The sequence below is a fragment of the Malania oleifera genome, chromosome 1 (genome assembly GCF_029873635.1).
Source record: "Malania oleifera isolate guangnan ecotype guangnan chromosome 1, ASM2987363v1, whole genome shotgun sequence".
Taxonomy (NCBI): Eukaryota; Viridiplantae; Streptophyta; class Magnoliopsida; order Santalales; family Ximeniaceae; genus Malania; species Malania oleifera.
Window position 1 is genome coordinate 82,971,994 of NC_080417.1, and position 25,903 is coordinate 82,997,896.

At 34.4% G+C, this 25,903-nt stretch overlaps 1 protein-coding gene across 1 annotated transcript in view; it reads left to right on the forward strand.

The window, feature by feature from the left end:
- The window catches only part of LOC131157309 (uncharacterized), a 28,555-nt gene extending 17,737 nt beyond the window's left edge, over window positions 1-10,818 (forward strand). Inside the window, exons 2-7 of the mRNA XM_058111366.1 lie at window positions 4,471-4,602; window positions 7,157-7,521; window positions 7,834-8,578; window positions 8,674-8,770; window positions 8,859-8,913; window positions 10,265-10,818. Coding sequence (XP_057967349.1) covers window positions 4,471-4,602; window positions 7,157-7,521; window positions 7,834-8,578; window positions 8,674-8,770; window positions 8,859-8,913; window positions 10,265-10,327 — 1,457 coding nt within the window. The 3' untranslated portion in view covers window positions 10,328-10,818. The remainder of the gene's footprint in view (window positions 1-4,470; window positions 4,603-7,156; window positions 7,522-7,833; window positions 8,579-8,673; window positions 8,771-8,858; window positions 8,914-10,264) is intronic.
- Window positions 10,819-25,903: the final 15,085 nt, after the last annotated feature.

Genomic DNA, 25,903 nt, shown 5'->3' on the forward strand with positions numbered 1-25,903 from the left:
GTCTCTAGGATTACTCAGCTAGGCTCGGGTTTGTTTGCACTCACAAATTCTAGAGCTTTAGGAGCTATAGTACCCAATGTAGAGGAAGGAAAAAAAAAAAAAAAAAAGAATAAGATGATAGAAAAAGAAAATAATAACAAGATATCTACTAGAGACTACTACTAGATGATGGAGAGAAAAAGTACGTAAGAAAGAGGAGATATGTTTTTTTGGTTGTGTTTTAGAAAGGGTTGGAGGTAGCCTTTTTATAGGCTGCACAGAGGAGTAACTTCCAGCCAGTTATTACAGCAGATTAATGGTATTTGACCAGTTAAATACCACCATTAATATCTAGCTGTTGCAAGAAATTAAACAAAATAAAAATAGCTGAAAAATAACATCAATAAGAAAAAACTGCTGCCATTAATCCACAAAATAAAGAACCAAAAAAACTGCTAGAATTTGAAACTTCTTCAACACCTAGCCTTTTCCAAAATAAGAAAACAGATGGTTTCACAAACACCAAGCACCAAGACAATGCAATAAGAGCTGGGAATGTGTCTCGTTGCCATGGTTATTAAAATCGTGATCTGGATCGTGGAATGTATGGTTCTACAATCCAGATTCACCCAAATGATCAAGCCGCAGAAAAAATCGGAATCAAGTGTAATCATAAAAGAATTGGTGGAATTGTAGAATCGCAAGTAGAATTGTACGGATCCCACTTTGTTACCTGGATTTGTTTTTTGGGCTTCAATAATATGTCCCAATACATGTTTTTATTGGCCTAAAGGCCCCAAAAGGTTTATGTTTCATCCAAAGTCTTCAAAAACTGAGGCAAAATAGCTCCCAGCCTCCCGTTGATGGACAGATTCAGCAGAATCTGCACCTGACTCCCCTGGACTTTGACACATCAGTCCTCTACTCATTGAAGTTCAGCAACCCAGCACCTGAATTTCTCTCCTGTTCGACAACCAAAGAGCCCTCCATCTGGTGACTGGTGTTTGATCAGCTGCAGCCAATAGTCTTGCTGTTTGATCAGCAGTTCTTTGGTATTCAACAACCACAGTTCTTGGGGTTTGACGAGAACTCAGTCCTCTGTCGTCTTCCTTTGGTGTTCGCCAAGAACACCTCAGTCCTCTTCAACACAGAGTTCTTGTTGTTTGATCAGCAGCAGCCAAGAAAAGAGCCAAGCCAGCAGGCCCAGCAGAGCTACAGAGGTATGCTTTGAAACAGATCTGCTTCTTGAAAGACTCAACGGTGAGCACCGTTTTTCTCCTTCGTCTTCTCTTTTCTTGCTCTTCTTCTTTTTCTTCTTTTTATTGTTTGAACTTTTTATAGTATTTTTAATTTCTTATTCTTACTAAGTTGCTACCGAGTTTTTAGTCTTAAGACTTGTCATAAAGTTCCACATATATAATATTTTAATATTTATTTTACATTGAAAGTCGAGAATCTTACGATTCTCGATTCGATTCTACGATTCGATCCTGCGGAACCCTCCAACGATCCCACTTAGAATCCTGATTATAACAACCTTGCTCATTACTTACCCAAACAAAGGCAGCCTTATTAGTGTCAACTCTATTAAAAAACCCAACCAAACAAAGGCCTTAACTTTGGAAAGATTATAGAATCTTGTTGTTTAGAAGGTCTCTTTTTAAAACCCAATGCAGATTTCTTTAAGGTTGTAGAAGTTCATGAGAGATTTTTTATGGTCTGGGGTGGATGAGAATTAGAGGGATCAATTAGTTGGGAAAAAAGTTTGTATGCCAATGTCTGAGGTTGGTTTGGGTATGGGGAATTTAGTGTCCTAGATCTTGTCTTAGTGAGTAAATGGCTGTGGTGACTTTTAAGAGCCCAAGGCACAAGGTGATCCCTAGAAATTATGTGGTCTATTAGCAATGGGAAGAGAGTTCATTTCTTGGGAGTGGATTGCAGATGCTCTGTTCTATATTGATTACCCTCATACTTTTTGCCTTTTGAATTATAGTAATGTACCCATTTCTCATTTCATGACTGATGAAGGGGTTATGGTTTCTTAGAATTTGTTCTTTAGAAGGAATTGAATGTGAGAGAAAAAATTGATCCTGTTCAGTTGTCAGGATGTTGGATTCTTTCTTTTCCTGAGAAGGTAAGAGGGTCTAGACTTTGAATACTATGGGAGATTTTTCTCACAGATCTTTCTTTGATCATCTTGTTTTTGATTCTAGTGGTGTTCGATTCTCTTTGCATTATGTTATCTACAAAGCAACAAAATCTGTGCAATTACCTGGTGTATTTCTTAATAGGTTAAATACCGATAGGCTAGAAGGTTCTATAAGGCATTATATCTAGACATTTGTGTGTTCTTTGTTTCCAAAGTGATGAGATGAAGGCCCTTTTGCTTTTGCATTGTTCCTTTTCTTTGCCTACTTTTAGGTTTTTTGGTGGCTTTTTGGGGGGCACTGGGTGCCATTCCTCTTTAGAGAACTTTTTCCTGTAGAAGTTTATGGCTTTGGTTGTGGGAATGAGGGGGAAGATACTTCAGAGATGTGTGGCGTTTGTTGCAGTTTGGTCTTTGGTGCATTTGGGCAGGGTGGAAATCTTGATCTTCAAGTTTAAGTGGAAAGGTTATGTAATCATTTTGGCTTCTCTTTCGTGCTTTGCTCTTGCTTTGTTTAGAGGACTTTGGTCGGTGGATGGGCAAAGAGATTGAATGGATTGGTTAGTTTAGGTGCTTTTTGGAATCACAATTAATGAAAATAAGGAACGAAAACTAAGAACCACAAAATGGAAACCAAAAACTGAAAACTAGCAACCCATTTGCTTTATATTTCCAAACCTAAAAAATTAAAAATCTAACTGAATATATGTTCATTTTTCTCTTTGAATTAAATAACAATTAATTGTGATAGAATAGTGAAAATGCAAAGAAATTCAAATTAGAAAATATTATATTAAGAGTAGTAAGTAATTGTAATTAGTTTTTTACTTAATAAACCCACTTTTTAGTGCTCCAAGAACAGTCCTATTGTATATGTCAGTTGGAAAATGGTAGAAGATATATTTTGAATGACATTTTTGTTTTCAAAATTTTATGAATCATTTAATTATATTTTAAAATCACATGGCCATTTATTTAATTTTTATTAATAATTATGTGTAGAGGTTGCTATAACTGAAAATCATAAAATCTGGTTTCCAGTGAACAGATGAAGAAAACCTATTTCTTCTCTGCATGGGAATTAATTACAGAAATGATACCAAATGCCCCCCCTTTGTTTTTTTGTTTAGTTTTCTTTTTCTTTTCCTTTTGTTTTGTTGCTGTAGGAGGATGTCTTCCTCTTATCCTCCATTTCTTGAACTCTTCTTTTTGTTTAATTAGGATATTTCTTTTACGCATAAAAAAGCAGGTGACCTAGTTGTTGTACAGTGGTTTGAACCCATTGTTTATCTTTATTTAACTTAATCAAAACTCAAACTCATGTTCTGCTTGCAATCAACTGGGCCTTTTGGATTGCGGACCATACTGAAGGGCTTTGATGCCTTAAACATGGAAAGCAGGTATGATTCCAAAGTTGTCATGATTTTGTCACATTCCCTAGGGCATGATCTTATGATTTCCAAAATCTGAATGTTTAACATGCATATTCTCATTCCTATTTTTTCTCCCTCATACCCCTTCTCTCCCAGAGTCATTGGCACCATAATTTCTTTGCTAATGTCTTCCAATATGTGCTCATATTTTGGATTATTTTCCTTTGACTAATTCTTATCCACTGTATTTCCCCTTACTAGCAATCTCATCAAAAGTGTTTGCTTGTTGTTGGTGGTGTCTACTGCTGAGATCAACATTGCATTCCCAATCCAGTCATGACTACCAGAAAGTAAAGGCCATTACCTAGTGCTGGCCTTCCCAAGTAGGTTCTGGAATAGCTGAGCTGGATGCTCTTCAAATTTAGCATTGTGAGGTTAATTTATGTAATGAATCTGTCTTTGGCGTCTTCCCTAGCGTGTAAGTTTGTGTTCCTGAACTCAACCAATGTCTAGGCTTTCCAGCCATCCCAAATTGAATCAGATGAACTTCAATTGAGTTGATTGAATGAGTGCCTTTTTCATATGAATGAAAATAGTTAGTTTCATGTTTATTTATGCAGAAGGTGTGGATTGTGAGGAAATTATAAAATGAGTCTCATAGACATTCATGTTTACATTCAGGTTTTTTCTCTCGATAGTGAATGGATCACTGCTTTTGAAAATTTATGAAGTTCTATTGGAATAAATATTGCTTGGGAGGGAAAAAGAGTAGAATTTTTGCGTACAGCAATGATGAGAAAATCCTTGTTCTTGGCATGAACGAAGGGCAGCCAGTTTGTTAAAGAGAAAAACCATTCAAATATTTTAGTTTACTCATAATTTTCTTGTAACATGTTTGTACTAATGCTCTTATTTGACTTTTCATAATATTTATTTGTTACTTAAAGAATTGCAGCATTTCAAACCTTGCAGGAAAAGCAGGAGCATCCATTGATGTACAAAATGAGCGACCAGCAAGTTCAAAGCCTCAAAAAGATAAATTGTCAAAATCTCAAAGGCGTGCCCTTCAAGACTCTCAAAGGGCAGCCAAAGCTGCTGCAAAAGGTATAGGTAGTTCTTTCTACAGTTCAATAAATGAGTGAAAGTTTGTTAATTTATAGTAGCATGCTTCTGTTGAATGTGTAAGTTTCAGTCTCTTGTTTTAGATTATATGGTTATATTTAATTGTGCTTGCTGATGTGTCATGCAGCTTATCTTGTTCTCATATTGTCTTATAGCTTATCCAGTTGCAAACTTGAGTCATTGTGTCTTTTGAAATTTACTTCCTGGTTGTCTGGTTCTGAATTTTGGTGGCTTGAATTACCCTGTACATTTTGTAGGTGTATTTTGGGAATAAATCAATAAGCGATGCGCTTCCTGGTTTATGTATGAAGCTATATTACTAGCTTGTTCCTCTACTTCTTGTGGTAAACTCAGGGGTTTAAATTTTTGTATTGATTTAAGGGAACATAAAGTTGTAGTCTAGGCATTCTTTTTCTGATAGTTTTGGCTCTTTTAGATTTGGTTGATAGCTTTGTTTTTCGGTTGCTAACTGTTTGTATGTAACTAGTTTTTTGTGATTTCATCTTGGATTCCCCCACCATTTTCTTTCATTATGGATACAATGCTCTTCAATATATATGTTGAAATTTGAAGGAGTTCTTGGATAATTGGATCATGTATAATTAAAGAGCCAGAATGAAATATCAGACCCATGATTTTGATCCAGCTTAAAGGCTTGTCAATGGAACTTGTATTTGAACATGTTAAGCTCTCCATTGGTGAGTGTTAGATTTGAAAATTTGAAAGTAAGCATTTTGTTTTAGTGAATGTTAATTGGAGATCCGAAGCTGATGTAGGCTAGTGAATGTTGTTAAGCACCTTGGGACCAGTGCTGAGTGTTAGAATTTCCTTTACTCTCTGTATCGCATAAGCATATTTCTTGCCAATCACACATTTAATGATAATATAGATTCTAGACTATGTGAGCTGGGTGTGGCCACAATCAGTTCTTTTTGAAATAATATCAGACTTATCTTGTTTTTACTTGTTCTTCTGTTTTTCTATCTTCTTCTTTTGCTCTTCAATAAGCTTTCTTTTTCTATCCAAAAAAATCAGAAAAATTAAACTGAGGAAAATTATGTGGCTGTTTGGTATCATTTAAGTTTTCCGTTTTCATTTATGTACAGTGAAAAAAAAAAAAACAGATTATGATTACATGTTTGTTTAATACATTGTTGATCCCGAAAGTTTGGAATCTGTCAATTTGGACACAAGATTAATTGTTACACATTAGCCCAGTTGGTCACCGTGCCACAAAATCCTAATGGAAGCAGGCCATGTGCAGCACATATGAGCTTCTTACAAATGTATGGGGGGAATGGGAATACCATTTTCTGTGAGAAGTGACTTCTGGAGTGCATAGTGTTTTCCCAAATTGAATGAGATTTCTCAGACTGCTCAGAATATAAGAACAGCCTGAGCTTAAGCTGTTGGCATGGTTGATGAGCTGCTTCTGCAGGTTGTTTGAGCTACTCTGGGTTGGTTATGCTATGGGATCGGTATCCTGTGCCTCCTCTCATCCTCTCATTTTTTTTTTCTTCTCTTAATTTAGTAATTGCATGTGATTTTCTTACATATTTTTAATTATCTAAAATGCTTAGATTTTAGCAGCTAGTTCATCCTGTTCTGCCTTAAATTTTGTCTTTGTTTGCGAGACAATTTCAAATTAATGCATATCACTACAGAATTTCAAATTAATGTTGTCAGTTGTTTCACTGCTTGGTTTTTTAATTTGGAGATCTTCTGAAAATTTCTTGTAACTATACTCAGAAGACAATGTGTTAGTTTTTATTTCTGCAGATTTTTAAATACATGTTCTTTGAGGCAAGCTTGATTTGTGGAGTCTGCAAAATACATTGAACCTTTGGTGGATATTGGGATGTCTTTGCTCTCCCTCCTTGACTAATGACTCGAGTGACTTGTAGGTGCGCGTGTGATATGAAATTTCCTTCCATTCAGAAGTGTGCAAGGGGGACTATGTTCCCTTCCCTTCTCCTCATCCCTGTTCCTACATTTTTTGGCAATTACATTTACTTTGAATGTGTACAAATAATGACAATAAACCATTCTCTTTTTTTTTTTAGGGTTAAACCATGCAATATAATTTTTCTAAGTATATAAGTGATGGGTCCCATAACAAATACCTCCCTCCTTTATGGTTCCCATTGCCTAATTATTTAGTACAATTTTATGCATGGCTTGATATAAGAAATGAGTGGCTTATCGTAGTATTTGTACAACTACAATATAACGGTAATTGCTTATGCTGTTTTGATATCCTGGGGTCCCTATTTCATGTTTATACTGTTGGCTTGAGGTTTAACTGCCCAGAATGAATCTTGAAATCTTCTCTTAATATATTGGATTTTTATTTTGTTAAATAATTACTTGTGCTCTTAAAAATGAGCTGCAATAGGTTGTATGGATCAACCTTTTAGGAACTCATGCTTATTTTAATTATGGTTGTTAGTTTCATTTCATGGGATACAACACTTTTATACTCATTTACAGCACTATGGCAAGACTGCCACGAATTATTTAATCTGTGTGTTTTCAGCTGAAGCAAGCAAGGCACGTGCTGCTTCTTCTGGAGTAGCAGCTTCAGTGAATGCAAAACCAGCTAAAACTACAAAGCCTTCGGCACAGAAGAAAGAGGGGGCTTTAGTTGTAGCATCTGAGAAAAAGGAAGGTGATCGTCCATCAGACAAAGAGAGGAAGAAAGAGGTCCCTCATCCACGCATGCAATTTGATGATAAGAGCCGAGTGGAGAAAGCAAAAAGGCGAGCAGTTGTAAAACAAACTGAAGCTAGAAACAGAGTTGAATTATTTAGGCATTTGCCTCAGTATGAACATGGAACCCAGCTTCCTGATCTTGAGTCAAAGTTTTTCCAACTTGATCCAATGCATCCTGCTGTTTATAAGGTATTTCTTTGGCATTTAGTGAGTAATTGATACATGTTGAATAGACATAGTTGCTTGCAATTCTAAAAGTCAATAGAATACACAAACTAGGGTGAATAATTGACTGGACAGCTTGACTCGGGGCAGATGAAGTCTAATATGATATGTGCCATAAGATTTCGGAGCTTTTGTCCTAGGAGCAAATTTGGTGGAGTTCTTCCCTAACAGAATTTGTGATTCCTTAGAACCTCTATAAAGAGCGATCTGTAAATGAGACCTGGAATGTACCTTATACTCTTTATCTAATTATGGACCTTGTATGATTGCTATCAGGTTGGATTACAGTACTTGGCTGGAGATATATCTGGTGGCAATGCTCGTTGTATTGCAATGCTTCAAGCATTCCAAGAGGCCATCAAGGACTATTCAACACCACCTGAAAAAGTTTTTATTAGAGACTTGACTGCAAAAATTGGTAGTTACGTTTCATTTTTGATTGAATGCAGGCCCCTTTCAGTCAGCATGGGGAATGGAATAAGGTTTCTGAAGAGTCGAATTGCCAAGTTGCCTTTGACTCTGTCAGAGTCTGAAGCAAAAGCGACTCTTCAGTCAGATATTGATCGCTTTATTAATGAGAAGATCATACTTGCAGACAAGGTGATAGTGAGGCATGCTGTAACAAAAATTAGGGATGGGGATGTTCTCCTTACATATGGGTCACCATGTGCTATTGAAATGATATTACTGTATGCCCATGAGCTTGGCAAACGTTTTCGTGTTGTGGTAGTGGACTCTCGTCCAAAGCTTGAAGGGCAGCTGTTACTTCGTAGGCTGGTGGGAAAGGGTGTTAGCTGTACTTATGCTCATATAAATGCTGTTTCTTATATCATGCATGAAGTTACTAGAGTTTTTCTGGGTGCTTCATCAGTGTTGTCTAATGGAACAGTTTACTCAAGGGTTGGGACTGCATGTGTTGCTATGGTTGCTCATGCATTCCGTGTTCCAGTCTTAGTATGTTGTGAAGCATATAAATTTCACGAAAGGGTACAGTTTGATTCAATTTGCTCTAATGAACTGGGTACGCAATGCTTATTTGATATGCTAGTCAACATTTTCATGATGACGATTGATTTTATTTGTTAAATTACTCTATTGTCTTTCTGAACTTTGCAGGTGATCCAGATACCATTTCTAAAGTTCCTGGCAGGGAGGAAATTATGTATCTGGATAATTGGGCCAATAGTGAAAATCTTCAACTTCTGAATCTGATGTGAGTGTTTTGAATTTGATGTGAATGCTCAGTTACTGCTCACCACAATTAGCAGTGCAGACTTTTAATTTGGATTTTTTGTTTCCAGTTATGATGCAACACCTTCAGATTACATTTCAATGATTATCACAGATTATGGCATGGTAAGTCATCACAATTTTATTGTTCATGTGAAGTTTGAAAGGACATAATGCTTCAATATTATTAATGTTCTGATCTTTATGCGTGTGCACACACAGAGGGTACTTACTGCTCTGCTGGCCCTTAGGTGTCACAAGTTGTTGCAGAAAAACAATTTTGACCATTCAATTGAAGGTTCATCTCATGCCAAACATGCTTATTAGAACCCATTGGCCCATCCAATATTTGAGTTGAGACGGTCAAACAATGAATATTTTAAAAATATATAAAGGATACTATAATAGAAGTGAATATTGCCTGGTATTGATTGGGGCCAGTTATCAAATGGGTAAAATTCAATTAGTGACCTAGGGGTGAGACAAGCTTTTAATCCAACAGTTGCAATTATTTTTTTGTAGTGCCATATGGGTCCTCGCTAGACTCAATGTCACCATGTGTATGCGCCTGCATGTAGACACATGAAGCATCTTGCTTTTATGGGTCTGCAGTCTAGCTGGCAAGTATATGCAAATGCATTAATGAGCATCTTTTCTCTATTTTATGAATTTATGTACTTAGCTTCACCAATTTGCCAAAAACCTTGATCCTTCTTTCTAATGCTCTTTTTAATTTTTTTTTTTATTAATAGAAATTTATAAAGAAAAAGAGAGAAATGCAACAAAGGACAATCTTTTCCCCGACAAATCAAGGAAACAACAAAAGAAGAGGAAAAGATATTCAAAAAAACACTAATGAAGCAATGCAATCCAATCTTGCTGCATGTTGTTTAGAGAGACATTTATGCCAAAGCGATACAAGAAAAACAATGCTATTCCAAATCAAACTCTGAGAAGGCACAACACCCTTAAAATTCTAGAAAAATTATCCTTCAAGTTCCTATTTTGTGGTATATTGTGCCCCATAAATTAATGTAATAAAAATAGGACGCTTTACATGTATTGTGGATTTTGAAGTACAGTTGCAATTTCTCCTTGACTACATGTTCATAGCACAACGTGTTTAGGATTTTAATGCACTTTGAATGTCTTTGCCTTGTTCAACGGTTTTCATTTTTTGCATTTTTGCCTGCTAGGTTAGTATAGAAAGGTGTGCATGAGAACACTTGATTTATTTTCATGTTGAAAATAAACATTTTTGCATATTTAAAACACTAAGTTTTAACTTTTCCAGATTATCCTTGCTTATTGTACAATCTTTCTTTTCCTTCCCTCGAATAGATTTTCTTTTCTTTCTATTTTTTCTAACATGTGTAAGTTATCACACTTATTTGTATGATGCCCGATGGATCTACCAGTGATGGGTTATTTTTATTATCCATTTGTTGTTATTAATTGGTGATATTTTTTTTTTAAGGTTCCACCCACTAGTGTGCCAGTCATTGTTCGAGAGTATCGGAAAGAACACATATGGATATAAATGGGTCACCAATGAAATCACTGGAGGCTTTTCAAAATTTTGGGTCTTCCAACCTACTGGTAGTAGGAGGGTATAATAACTCAAAAACAAGCTTTGCGTTCCTTGCTTTCTTCTCTGTTCACTGTTCTGGAATAAGTCATACCCTTATCTATGGACTTGGATTTGTCTTTTGCTTTTTGTCTGTGTTTTTTTTTTCCCCCCAATGTATTTTGGTTGACCTGACTCTGAGAAGAGTGCGAAGTTTTCGTCTCTCCGGGCAGTTTTAGGGATTACATTCTTGTATGTTGTAATGTGTTTTTCCTGTAATGGTTGTAAACAATGGGTGTATCTCCTCTGTACGATCCCTGTGATGATGTACTGTTTTGGCATTACTGGTTAAAGCAGTATTGTTGTTCCAAGGGTTGACGCTGGATCTTGTTGCCTTAGTCCTGTTGGCCAGAAATAAGTCCAGATCTGAAGAATCTTCAATAGAAATGTTGTGTTAGGGAGCACATAGCATCCTAATCCATTGGATAGCACGTTTGATCTGTTTTATTAAGCAGGATGATCTTGGAATGTGTGTTGAGAAAATGCCATAGAAGGCGTGATCAATACTGCCCTCATCCTCCTGGTTGTCAATATTGCCCTCATCGTCTCTTGAAGCATCATTTTTCTGCTTGCTACTTCCGCGGAGAGCAACATTTGAGGGAGAAGAGAATCTAAACATAATTTTGTTTGCATCTTTCATTGTTTTGCTACATAGTAGTCTAATCAAAATGCTGGACCAACTCCAGCCAATGACCAAGTGTTATGGAAACGGCCTGGATTGGGTGTGAGCTGCCATTAGAGGCGCCTATATTATAGTTGGAAATTTGAAGTTAGATTCAGAAAATTTGATTATTTAGGTAGTATGTTAGCTCCTTTGGATTTGTTTCATTGTTAGTTGTATCTTTTTATGTGATGCGAAGATGAGCTTGGGAGCATTTTTGCACTCAGAATACTCGGATATGTGCTTGGTTGACATAACTTGTATTTTTAGATATGGAATGTACTAGAGTGACTATAATGAAAACTATATAGGGTCTAATCATTTAGAAAGAAGGTGAAAAATTTACTGTTCCATGAGTATTTCATTAATTAGTGATCATTTGGAGGATCAGAATTGTTACCCTTCCCCAATCTTCAAAGCCAGAACCCCCTGGAAACTTTCATCCTCCAACAGGACGCAGGTGTGTGCATGGTCCTGTAAGCCATTCGAAAAGTTTTCAGCTACCATTCTTTTGATTTTCCAGAATTACCAAATTTCTCCTGTCGCCATTGGAAACCGTCGTAAGATTAAAGTTGTTGCCAATAACCCACAAAGCCTTGCATGTGCATGCGACTGATGAAATTTTAATCTGTATTCCTGAGAATTGCATTCTAGGCTTTCTACCCACAATGTTATCTTTTTCTTAAGATTTTGATGCTAACCAATGTATGTTACTATTTAGACTCCATTTGTAGTAACTTGGGAAATATGAGGTAAAGGAAACTATAAAGTATAAAAGAATTCAAGAAAGAAAAGTAGAGTATGAACAATTGGATTTTACATTTTCACATTTGATTATCTATTATATATATATAGAGTAAATTAATGTATAAAATGTTAATTCTCCTACATATGATTAATATTTAACTTTTTTTAATTTTTATTACGTTAGAATAATTTTTTATTTTTAATATTATTTGGTATAGACGGAAAACACGATAGAAACTGCATTTCTTTCTTATTTTCTTTTCTCAAATAAAAACGTTGGTCTAATAGTGACTTGAGAAAATGGAAAATTAGAAGCAGGAAAATACTGTCTTTAACACTTTATAAGATATGAATTTAGGAAATGTTACATGGGTTTCCATCCCTTTTCTTGATTACTATATATGCTGATTCCATTGTGAGAGAGAATAAATTAGTTGTTTTATCTTTATCTTTATTTTGATTGCAATGGGATGACGTAAATAAAAAGATAGGATTTGCATCTTATAAGCTTGTAAGCTATTCATGTGAGTGGTAAGACAAAATATAATACTATCAAAGACAATAAGGTAAGACTATATTCTTTTGATTTTCTATGAAAAATTTTTTGATATCAGATTCTTCTCAATTTTTTATGACAAGATCTTCCAACTAAAGAAAGAGGCAAAAAGAATTCTTATTTTGGGCAATATGAGCTTCAAATCTCACCTATCATAAAATATAAATTATTGTTCTTATAGACTACACATGCTTGCATTAAAGAAGAAACTAGAAGTGAACATGTGCAGCCATGGATTATTAAGGTAGATTTGAAGGCTTCATCAACTATATTGACAGTAGATCAATTGAACAAAAAGTGCTGGTCAAGTCTTAAAAGAGCACAAGAATCAAACTATAGAGTACGATCCGAAAATAACAACTCAATTCAAAATGCAAATTTTTTGGATGATGCCAAAACTAGTGTAGTTTCTTATCAAGAAGAAAAAATATGGGACAACCACTCCTTGACGACCATTGGTCTCTATTTTTAACCAAAATGGAAGCCTTAGAGGGGGTACGATGCAACTCTAGACATGTCAACGGAGATATGAACCATGGATTTGCTTATGAAAGTGCTGTAGTCATATCTTGGCTGCCATATGACCAAATAGTGGTTGACTTCTATATAAATATTCAAGGGATATTTTGGTAAATAAGCAAAGTATAAACCCTAAGAGGTTCTAATGTTTCCTTCTTCAAAAATAAGGATGACACAGAAAGCTCTATCTTGGGAGAACAATTAGATAACTCTAGTCCCGACCACCCTATTGCTACAATTAGCACGTAATAAGCACCCAAAGTGAGCTTTGTGAGCTTTTGGCATCCACGAGGGGTGTTCGAAGCTTCCGTGCATGATTGGGATCTCCATGGGCAATTGTGTCATACATTAATCTAATGTAAGAGGTTGAGACAAAAAATTAGTGTAGAAACTCAATTTTGTTTGGGATGGAAATTTCTCACTCAATGGATAAAAGGTATTAATCAATTATAAAGAAATTAATTAAGGTCTCTTTACCTTTCTCTAAATTATTGTTCGTGCTAATTCAAACTAAGACTCTCAATTTCACTATTTGGGGGTTTTAACAACTTTAATTTTGTCAAACAAGGAGTTATCCTTAATTAAATTAAGGATCTTTCCTTGAGACAAGATGGGACTTGCATCTAAACACTTTTATGGGACAAGGAAAAGGGTTTCCTTGTCTCTAAAGGGAATTTTTTGCAAATAGGGAATCATGACAACATGTCACCTTCCTTTCTCCTTATGAAAAGGAAGCTAAGCCCTCTCTCTCTCTCTCTCTCTCTCTCTCTCTCTCTCTCTCTCTCTCTCTCTCACACACACACACACACACACACACGCACGCGCGTGTTCATTTGTAAGAAGACATATGTTCGACTGCAAGAAAAGACACATTCAATTGCAAGGAGACACACAATCAATTGTAAAAGGGGAGACACATTCAATTGCAAAGGAAAGGGCACAACAAGAGGCTAGTGGCATATTCAAGGAGAAATTAATCTTGATTTCCTCAGCATGTTTGAGTAAGTTTGTGCTAGAAAATAGAAATGATAAGAAAAATAGAAGAAAAGAGGAAAATGGTTTGGTGAGGAGAAAACACGCGACAGTTTTCTGGAGTACTAAGAAAACTGTCGACGGTTTTGTATTTACCACTGGCCGGTTACAGGTGAAATGGTTAAAAGGGGCGGGTTAAAACCCAAATCGTCGACAGTTTTGTAAGGGATGCAGAAAACCATCGACGGTTTTCTCGGCAGTTCTGAAATTAAAGAAGAACCGTGATCCATTTTGTTAAATCAAAACAAAACACACACACACTCTCTCTCTCTCTCTCTCTCTCTCTCTCTAAACCTTACGGCCCTAACCCCCTTCTCTCTTCATTTTCGCTCCGATTATAGTCCGTTTTGACGATCCGAAGCTACCACAAGATTCGTGGGGTGATTCTCTGCAAATTAACAAGAGCGGATCGTTGAGTTGGAGTTCCGGGGCACTACTCCAAAACCAGGGTAAGTAAAGTATTTAAGGGTTTAATTGTTAATTTGGAGTATATAGGGCCTAGGAAATGGTAAATGAGAAATATTTTGGGGGGTTAGGTTGATTAATGTGGGGAAAATGTAATTTGAAGATTTTGAACTTCGAATGCCGCGGGGCGTGGATTTAGGGTCGTTACCAGGTTTCTCAGTAAGTCAAGTAAGGGAATAGATTAAGTCAGGTATTTTCAAAAAATAAATTATTGAATATAAAATATTTGATTCAGAAATTTATATATGAGTATAACTTTTGGGAATACTGATGTTGAACTGAGGAAACTTTGAAAATAGATTTAATATTATTTTGTTAGCAAAATATGTTTTCCCAAGCTAGATAATTTATCACAATGTAGTACTCACTTGTGTGTGGCATGAGTATAAATTTTACTGTAAATAATGGTATTTCATAATATTTTATGAATTCACATTACAAGCATGATTTGATGACAGTTTTTTAGAAAAATTATAAACATTACAGAAAATTATATTTGCAGTATATCGTGGTTATTCAGCCAGCCCAGATGCCGTGATTATTCAACCAGCCCAAATGTCGTGAACAAATTTATATATACAATAGTTTATTTAGAAATTATGAATGATAGATTTTATGCAGAAATATGAAATAAGATATGTTTCAATTATATATTATATGAAATATACTATATGATATCAGAATCCCTGATGGACTAAATATATTATGATAGCACGGTACCGTAGCAAGCTAGCCAGATCAGACAATATAACCCTTGTGGGCAGACCCGAGAAGTGTTGCGGAGAGTAGGATGGGCGGACCAGGTTGATGATAGCCGACAGTGCAACCACGCTATTTAGAAAGTGTTGTGAAGGAGGCTGATTAGCCCCGAAGTGTTGTGGAGAGTAGGATACCCACTGTGTGCTGACCCGAGAAGTGTTGCAAATACTAGGATGGGCAGACCAGGTTGGGTGGGCAATCGTGCGTAGTTATGTCATGTTTGATTTAGCCTAATAGGCTAGCCAGAGTTAATTCCAACCCACGGGCCAGACAACCCGAGTCATGCGGGGTTAATTCATGATATACAATTATCCATCCAGAGTATAATTTCAGTAATATACAGATATAACATATGATTTATATGTATACAGAGATTTAGTATGATACAGTATGTTATGTTGATTTATGATTTATTCATATTAATACAGAATAGTTTTACCTAACTTGTCAAATGCAGTAAATAATGTACAGATTTTCCTTACTTATCAGATACAGTTTATCACGAACAATGGATGTTTATAACACAATAATACTCATGTTACCATACACTGATATTAGTCTATTTCCCTTACTAAGAGGTGTCTCACCCCAGCAATACAAACATTTCGGGAAACCCTAATAAACGAGAGGACCGAGCTCCGAGATAAAGGAGACTGATAGTGTTACCCTGACTGAAGGGTAAGTAGTTGGGTTAAAATCATGATGAATTTTTGGGGGTATGATGCCAGGGTATTTATGGTTTTTTTTGGGATGTACATGTGTATTTTGGTTATAGTAAAACTCTGGTATTGTATATAAGGTTGAATAAATCATGGTTTTCATTGCGTAGTTGTCGTGTATATATGGATAGGTATATCCCCGATTTCCTTTGGGGTCTGGGTTGATTTAGTGTATATTTTATGGTATCAGAGTTATTATTATTATTATTATGTGGAAAAAAAAATATAGTTGAATTTTCGAGGCGTTACAATTGTGGTATTAGAGCCTAGGTCGCTAGGTTTTGTAAACTTAAATGTACAACGAAAACAATACCAGAGTATAGAAATAGATTTTGGAGAGAATAATTAATGGGGTAGATAAGCATTTTAGTAAGTCAATGCTAGGAAGTTAAGAGGAGAATTTAGGGTTTAGTTCCGTTATCTGGAAGTAGGATTTTCGTAGTGGTTTCTGTGTCTTTCCTGAGGTGACGATTTCAGGAAAGTTATAGTAAACTATTGTCGAGTTGTGTTTCTAAATTGCTGGACTAAATCTTAAATTGAGAATGAGGACGTTAGATTAATTTATGATATAAGATTTTAGTTAGATAAATATATTAATTATGTTATGAAGATAGGGTCCTCAGATTATGTTTATTTTCGTTTCAGGATGAACCTTGGGGGTAGCAATGCTCTCGTCAATGGTGATGATGGCGCAGGACCCTCTAGTATAGGCAGCATTGATTTAGACGCAGTTCTGCGCAGTGTAACTCAGTAGGTTATGGCTGAGATTGCAAGAGCTCTAGGGAGCAAGGAGGCTCATCAGCAGACTAGGGCTGTACTATAGAGCGATTCACCAAAATGAAGCCTCTGACTTTTTCAGGGAGTACAAACCAGATTCTAGCAAAGAACTGGGTGTAGGAAATTGAAAAGATACCAATTGTACTGCACTGCCCCGATGAGCAGAGAGTATTATATGTCACCTATAGACTGACATGGGAGACTGAACGTTGGTGGTCTGCCATGAGACTTCTAGAGGAGTAGAGACTAGTACTTGTAGCCATGACTTGGAGTCGGTTTAAAGAGGAGTTCTTCGATCGATATTTTCTTGCCACCACTAGAGAAACAAAAGTGGAGGAATTTTTTAGCCTAACTCAGGGGCATCGGACAGTCCAACAGTACACATCAAAATTTATTGAACTGTACCGCTTTGCCCCGTACATCGTTCTTGATGAGGCAAAGAAGGTAGGAAAATTTGAGAGAGGTCTGAGGCAAGAAATCTATGAACAGGTGGCCGTTTTAAAGGTGCAGGACTTCGCCGAGCCAGTGGATAGAGCCGTTGTGGCAGGGGCGAGCAGGCGGAAGGGTACTAAGGTGCAGGGCTAGAGGAAGAGATCCACACCTCCTAGATCTCAGGCGAGTTCTAGCCGAGTTATGCCTAATGTGTGATTTATTGCGAATATTGATGAGATTGAGAATAAGGATGATATTTTGTACAAATTTTATATGGGGAATAATGATGAGATTATATGATTTATCGCATAAATTACAATTATATGTTTTAAAAACCCTGATGGGTCGGATGTGATGGATGCTCGGTACCGTAGCTACAAATGAGTATTTGTGCAACCACACTGTTGTGAAAGTATTGGAAGTGGATAGTGGGTTTGGCCTTAGTAAAGATGGAGTACCCACCTGTTTCTGGACGAGGATGAGAAGGCAAATCATACTTACAGACGGGCTCCCTTTGATTTAGTTTTGGTTGGCCAACTAAAGCTAGGTCTAGTCTTCGAACCGTACAACCCGGTCATGGGGGTTAAACATGACATGCAGAGGCCAAAAGGAGTTTGATTATACATATTTGTATATTTATTTGGTTCGAATTATGTGGTAGGCTTGAATGTTGTTTTGGGAAAGAAGTATGCATATATTTATATGTTTATATAGGGTCATATTTGAAGGGCCTAACAGATGATTTTCAGTAAGGAAAAGTATACGCGTATATGTGAATAGAGCCTGGGCAGTAGGGCTAAAATGAGATGTGAAAGAAAGTTATAGAGGGAAGTATATATATTTATATGCGAACGTCTTTTAGACAAAAATTATTTACAATTATTCAAAGGCAGTTTTTAATAGTTAATTTATTAATTGAGTTATTTTTACACTAAACCTCATTTGAGCCACACACTGATAATAATTTAGTCCTTACTTACTGAGAGGTGTCTTACCCCATTTATTATCTTACATTTTAGATACCTTGATAACCATAGCCGAAATCAGAGTAGCGTAGCAGAAGCATGGGTGGGATAGAAGAGTTATTTAGAATAAATATTTAATTAGTTATGTTTTTAATGTTTTAGAATGTTTAGGGATGCATTAAATTTGATATTGGAGATATTGATGATATAATGAGGGTTTTTTAGTACTCTGATAAGTATATTTGAGGTCTTCCACTGTTAAAATATTTGGGTTACTACAGTTGGTATCAGAGCAAATTTTTGGGTTACTATAGATATTGTCTTCCCTCGATGAGGTTATCAAGGGATTATCTATATGCTTGTCTCAATTAAGTACTGTAGGATGACATTATGACATCTAAGCTTTGACAAGGATTATGTTGGGGGGTCAGACAAATCCTTAGTTCTTGTGGGAAATAAGCACAAGCTTATAATTGTTTGATATATGTCCCCTCATCAACCATTTTAATTATGATAATACATGCCAAGCATGGATAATCAACCCACCCTTTTCTATTGGTATTTTTATCCCCTTTATTATGCTACTTTGCCAATACTCCTACTCTTAAAACTCTCTCTAATCTCCTAAATTTGTTCATCTTCCTCAAAAAGAGAAATACACCAAAAATCTTAGGCCTTAGTTTGAAAATATTCTAGAGAGTTTTTTTTTTTTAATCACAACTATCCTTCATTTGTAAATAATTCCTTTGTTGGGGGAATTCTTCTTTCATTTCAAATCTATTGGTCTTATTACCTTCCTCAAAGCAAGGGGTACATTGATACGCTTGTCTTCGTATATAGCAAGGGGAGGGATTTTTTAATGGAACCGTAAGGTGGTTAGGCCTTAAGGGAGTGGGCATAGGCTTGGGATAGTCGAACCACTATAAAAAAAATTGCATATCTCTTCCCTACTCCTTTTATTTAATTGCTTTAATATTTGTATGAATTTTCTTGAGTTGTTGAATTTGTCTTAAATTTTGGTAATCAACCATTCAAATTTCATTAAACCTAATTCACCCCACCCCCCTCTTGACTTGCCACTTGGGAAAACAATTGGTGTTAGATCAAGGGCCCTAGTTTGATTGGCTAAATCATATTAGAAAGATTCATAGCAACCATCAACTTCATTGTAATTTGTTGACTTTTTGAGTCCGATCCCTATTTTGATTATGACAAACAATAGTACTCATCTATGTACTAAGTGTATGAACATGTTCATTTTTCTAAACACGGGTAACAGATGGGAAATGGAAGCCTTGAATGCACATCAACGATCATATTCCAAGATGTATTTTATGGACAATTAGAGAAGTAGAAGACTCAAAGACTTTATTTTTTTATTTTCTAAGTTTGATCTAAATTGAACCTCAACCAAGACCTTAAATTGACCTTAGGGCACATAAACTTTTCATGAAAACATTTTTTCAAAACAAGTTTCTTCAAAAAACCCCTTCATGTTTCTTTTGTCGTATTAATGACTACTTTTCTCTATCAAACACTCCTCATCAAAATTTTTCCCATACTTATTTATTTTGAAAAATATTTTTGAAGAAATTTCTTTTTATTTATACAAGAAAGGCTTGAGTTTGAGCATATATTTATACACATATATATATTGCTTGAAAACCTACTTGAAATTTAATTTTTCGAAGGTCAATCTTAAAGAAATATCTTTCTCCCACTTTTTATTTTGAAATATCTTTTGGATAAAGTATTTTGAATTTTTACAAGGTAGCTTTGTGTTGGAATTGGTGTGATCTCAAGAGAGGGGGGTGAATTGAGTTTTAAAAACTTTTTGACTAATTTAAACATTTCGTCGATTCACCACAAATCATATCACATTCAATGCACATGCGTGTATGTAAAATAATTAAACTATGAGTTCAGGCATACACGTGTGTAGTAAATCTCATTTAATTTAAATGTGTTCATGCAAATAATTGTAATCGTGAATAAATAAACATACACATACAGAAAATTAAGTGCAGAAATATAAATGAGATAGAGAGAGAGTGACATACGATATTTGTTATCGAGGTTCAGCCAAACCAGCCTACATCTCCGTCTTGGGCATATCCTCCAAGGATTACACTAACTTTGCTCACTTAAATGGCTAAAGCAGAAGTCATTACAACCTCTCCTTATGGGGCAAGGTAAACCTCAGCTCAATTACAAGACTGAGCGCAACTTGTCTCCATTACGGGACGGAAACTCCCCAGTTCAATTTTTCTGGTTGAACCCAACCGGTCTCACTTATGGGACTAAAACTCTCCAGTTCAATTAACAGGCTGATAGAATAAAAAAAAAAATTCGTACATATAAACATGCTTCTAAATACAAGCAGAGATGTACATCATTAAAGCTCAAATACATACACTCTCTTATGATATGAAATAAGCTCAATAGAGTAAAAGTGTTTTCAAATAGTTAATGCACAAATAAAATATATGTGAATATTATAAATATGTTCTCCAACAAAGATTTTTTGCAAATAAAAATGTTTGGAGAATCTGGGATTTTAAGTTCAAGAAAATATTTGTACTATAAATAATTTCTCCCAATAATATTTATAATGAAAATAATTAGGAGAAACTCAAGTCATACTCTCAAAGATGATTTTCAAAATAAAAACTTAGTGAGAGTAAAAGTTATGGATCAACAATACGAATGCCCAAAAATAAATGTACTCTCTTTAAAAATATTTTTGAAATAAAAGAATGGAAGAGAGTTGGAGAGATTTGTTTAAAAAAATTGCCCCAAAAGAAATGATTTTAGCAATAAAGATTGGCTTGGGAAAACTTTGATTAACAAAGGTTTAGAAAGAGTTTTAGAGTTAATCAAAACTACTAATTTGAGTTATGGAGGGGGTATTTATAGATTTTCAGGAAATCTGACCGTTGAGGGACATACTCGGTATTTTGGAAAAGTTTAATTAAAAAATTAATGATATTTTAACCCTTAAAAAATTTCCAACTCAAGAGGTTTGGTCGACCCAGGTAAAAGGTTCGGTCAACCACTTTTGTAAGTTTAGTCGACTAGGGCAAATCTGAACTAAGGATATGGTCGACCGTCTCAGGGCAATTCTGAACCCTTCGTGGGTTCGGTCGACCAAGACAAAGATCGGTTGACCATTCTTATAGATTCGGTCTACCAAGCTCTTTTTGAATTATAAGTTCGGTCAACCAAGTAGTTGAAAAAAGTGTATTTGTATAGGTCGGTTGACCGACGAAGGTTAGTTCAAAAATAGTTCGGTCGACCAAGACATGGTCAACATTTTGATTCTGGGACAAACAGTGGTTCGATCGACCGTGGTAATATAACACACAATCGGTCAGTTGACCGAACATGCCAAAATTACAAATATGCCCTCAGGGCAAGTTCGATCGACTGAGGTGATTTAACATATAAAGGGTCGGTTGACCGAGGCTTTACAACACATGTCTCACATGGCAAGTTTGGTTGACCGAGTCATTTAGTACATAAGGGTTCGGTTGACCGAGACTCTTTAACTAAGCCAAAAATTCAACGTTGGTCAACCGATGTTTTTGCCCCAATTTTAACTCTAACCAATTTAAACCTTTTTGTATGATTCAGTTGTTAAGAAAAAGATTTTCTGTGAAGTGTGTTGGTCCTTAGGGTCTGTCTATGGTCATTCTGAGCATTTTATCCATGTCAAGCAAATGTATGCATTATTACAGACCAAAGTATGAAAACCAAATGCAATTACAATTGAAATAAACAAATGTCTTCTTTCTTCTTTGCTCTTATATTCATGGAATACGCCAGTATGATGTGAGCTTTCAGTCCTTTCTGGCTTCCATCTTCCTCTTCTGTACGTACATTCAGAATTTTAAACATGTTCAAAATACTAGGCATGCACATGAGACACTTGTGTTTGTCAACATCAAAACTGAAATCAGACTCAAAAAACCAACACTTTGAGCATATATCTCACTCGTATATATTGACTTGAAAAGCTCCTTCAGAAAGGCTAGAGCATGTTTAGTTATCAAGAAAATTAAGGAGAAAAATAAAATATATAATAAATTAATAAACAAAAATTTGATTTTTCACAAGATTAATATTTGATTTTTTAAAAACATTTTTAATCATATTTGATGAATTTTTATTTTTAATATTATTTGATGTATAGGAAAATATAACAGAAAATGTGTTCCTACTTATTATCTTTTTCTTTCTTTTTCTCATAGATCTTACGATTCATTTGGAACTTGAAAAATATTGGAGAAAAAAAAGGAAAATAAGAAGAATTTTACTTTTTTCATCTTTAATATCAAAAAGAATGAGAGTAAAAAAAATCAAATTAATGAATAAAATTTTAATTTTACACATCTTTAATATATTTTTTTAAAAAAAATTAAGTTATATTAGAATAACCTTTCATTTTAAATGGTATTTGATACGGAGAGAAAATATAGTAGAACTAAAGGGAGAGAAATTTGTTTGTATGATATCTAAAGAGCCTTGAGTCGGCTTATGCTAGTGGGCATTGGACTTTATTACCAAAAGGCACTGAAATTGGGTTGGCCATGCTAACCTACAACTTTGTCGAAAGGCGTTTGAATTAGGGTCGGGGGCGCGCTCTTGGTTGGGCTTGGAAATGAACACTAGAGTTTAAGTTGGGATATTAGCTCACGTTTTATCTCGAGGATAATTAAGATGTTGAGTTGATCTATGAGTTTTGAATTTTGGCAACTGAAAATGGATAATAAGTGACTCATACATATATTATAATAATGGTGATATTTATGTGACAAATAAAAATAGGTAAGTACGAAATTGCAAATTGAAGGACTCGAACATATCCTATATCTACTCTAGTCGCTCTATTATGAATCCCGAGGCCAGTTGAGTTTGACAAGGGGTCACCGATGAACAATATTGGTGCTCATAATGTAGCTTATGGTTTGGACATTCAAATTTTTATTTTTATTTTGTCTGAAAATTTGGTTATTTTAGAAGTTTAGTTAATTTAAGGTTATTTTTAATATTTTAGTCTTGAAGGTTATTTCATAATTGCTTTTTCGTTTTACCTTTAATGTCAGGTGTATTTAGATAACTATCATGTGTCTTGCATTCTCAGATAGATAACAATTATGTGTCTTGTCCGGTTAGAATGCATCTATAAAAGTTTGAAATTAAACTTCCCTCTCTCTCTCTCTCTCTCCCCTTCTGACAGTCCTTTGTTTCCTTGTACTCTTCTCTTTCCCTATTTCTCTCTCAACTCCCCTCTCTCTCTCTGTTATGTCCTTGTTTCTTGTACTCTCTTCTCTCTCTCTCTCTCCTTCTTCTTACGTCCTTCTCCTCCTTGTTTCCTTGTACCCTCTTCTTTTAAGCTATTTTTCTCTCTAGTCCCTTCAATATCCTCTCTCTTGCTTCTCTGGACTGCTCCACACCAACATGGTGAGTTTTTTCTGGTTTTATCCTTTTTTAAAAAATATATATTAAATAATACATTTTTTGAAAAAATTTTCCCCAGAATAATCCTAACATAATCTCGCTACTCTAAGTAGCGAGATTTGCCACGTGTCATTCCAAAAAAATATATATTATTTAATATATTTTTCTTAAAAATGATAAATCGAGAAATAAATTCTTTTAATATATATTTTAAAAAAAATGATAAATCAGGAAATAAATTTAGCATTTATTATTAATTTTGCTTAATTAGCATTTATAAATCAAGAACGTTTTGAGAAACTTTCTATACTCGTCCTGCGATTGAAAAATTTATATATAATAATAATTATTTAAAACTAACCGTTGACCGCGGCTAAGAGAATATTTATGACGATCCAAAATAAATTTTATTTTAACAAAACATTTGCGTCTCTCCCCTTTTTATATTTATTATGTTAAAAAATAATAATAAAAGTTATGAAGATTTATTCAAATTTTAAAATACAAAATCATTTATAAAATTATTATATACTATATATATACATATTACACTATTTTAAAATTTTCTAAAATATCCATATAATTATCTGTAATTCTTACCTTGTATGCATTGCTTTGGTTCTTTAATTGTTTTTAAAAAAATCCCAAGAATTGATAATTTAATTGAATTAAAATATCCCCTAATTTTTATTTTTTTTTATTACTCATAATTTTAATATGCATGGATCTTTTGAAACATCTCAAGTAACACCAAACCACCTAATTAATCTCAATAATTAGAATTTAAATTACGGTATCATTTTTATTTTTTTATATTCATTTTTGTACAGTGAAGAAACAGTTTATCACAAAAAAATCTGGTATTGAATAAATATTTAAATTACTGCTCATTGCTTTGCAATGTTAATAATAAGTATTTTTCTTAATTGATATTGATATTGATAAAAAAATCTTATATTGAATAAATATTAAAGTAATTTTTTTTTTGTGTAAATATATATATATATATATATATATATATATATAAAATTTCAGGTACGATTAAAATTGGTAATTTAAATAAAGTTCAAATTTAAATAAAATGATAAATCAAAAAATAAATTTATCATTTATTATTATAATAATGATATATCGATTTATTATGTATAAGAATTTATTTCCCGATTTATCATTTTTTTTTAAAAATATTTTAAAAAAATTTATTTCTAAATTTATTACGCAAAAAAAATTTATTATACAAAATAATTTATTTCCTAATTTATCATTTTTTAAAAAAATATATTAAATAATATTTTTTTTGTAAGAATGACACGTGGCAAATCTCGTTACTTTAAGTAGCGAGAGTACGTCAAGATTATTCCGAAAAATATTTTCCCAAAATACGTATTATTTAATATATTAAAAAAAAAAGGGATAAAACGGAAAAAAAAACTCTCAACAAGACTATAGGAGAATAGAAGATGCTAAATAAATGCACATAAATAGAACTCCAAAATACCTAGTATTTCATGGAAGAAGTATTGCACTTCCAAATATAGATTTCGAATCTTAAATTTGGATGTATATATTTAGAAAAATATGTAATTACAAAGTTATATTTTCTTCTAAATACATAATTCTAATAATCTCTAAATTTTTGCTGCCAAGCACCACTGCAGAAATTTCAATTCATTCGATATCTATAAAATTCATATAAAGAAATATGGACATGGGGTAAGCAAGGCACAGGAAATACTTTCCTTTAGTCAGTAGCAACGTACTTGAGGATGACTTTCTACATGATCGAAATAAATTTCTTCCTCCAAAAATCATTGGAAAAAATAAACGCCCAAGGCTATAGCGAGTCAAGGATTGGATACCCTAGAAATACCCTATTTCATATCATGTTGCTATTGATGAAAAATTCTTGACCTTATACCTGCTCCATAACTCAATCTCAAACAAATTGTTTCTCCAAATTAGAGCAGGTTCTCAAAATCAGTGCCATTCCAATTGGGGGTCTGCAATGTTAAGATTGAGTGGTGTGCAAAATTATCACAGCCAGTATCACAACCAGTATACTAGTTTGAGAATAAAGGCAGAAAACAGCATACTAAACATGAAAAATGTCAAGAGTCAATGGGGGAAAGAGCATTGACAGGTTTTTTTCAGAAGATGCGAAAGAAGAATTGAATGCAGAAACAGCATGTTAAACATGAAAATAGTGTCAGTCCAATCAGTGGAGGAAAATGCATCAACAGATTTATTTTAGAAGGAGAAGAATTTACCATCTGTAATTGCCAACAAATCGATGCATTAGAAAAAGTTGTGATCATAAAAAATTGGTTGCTCCAATCCCCTTAAGGCGCTGGGCTTCTAGTCCTGTTGCCTGTTATCTCAACAATCAAATAAAAGACA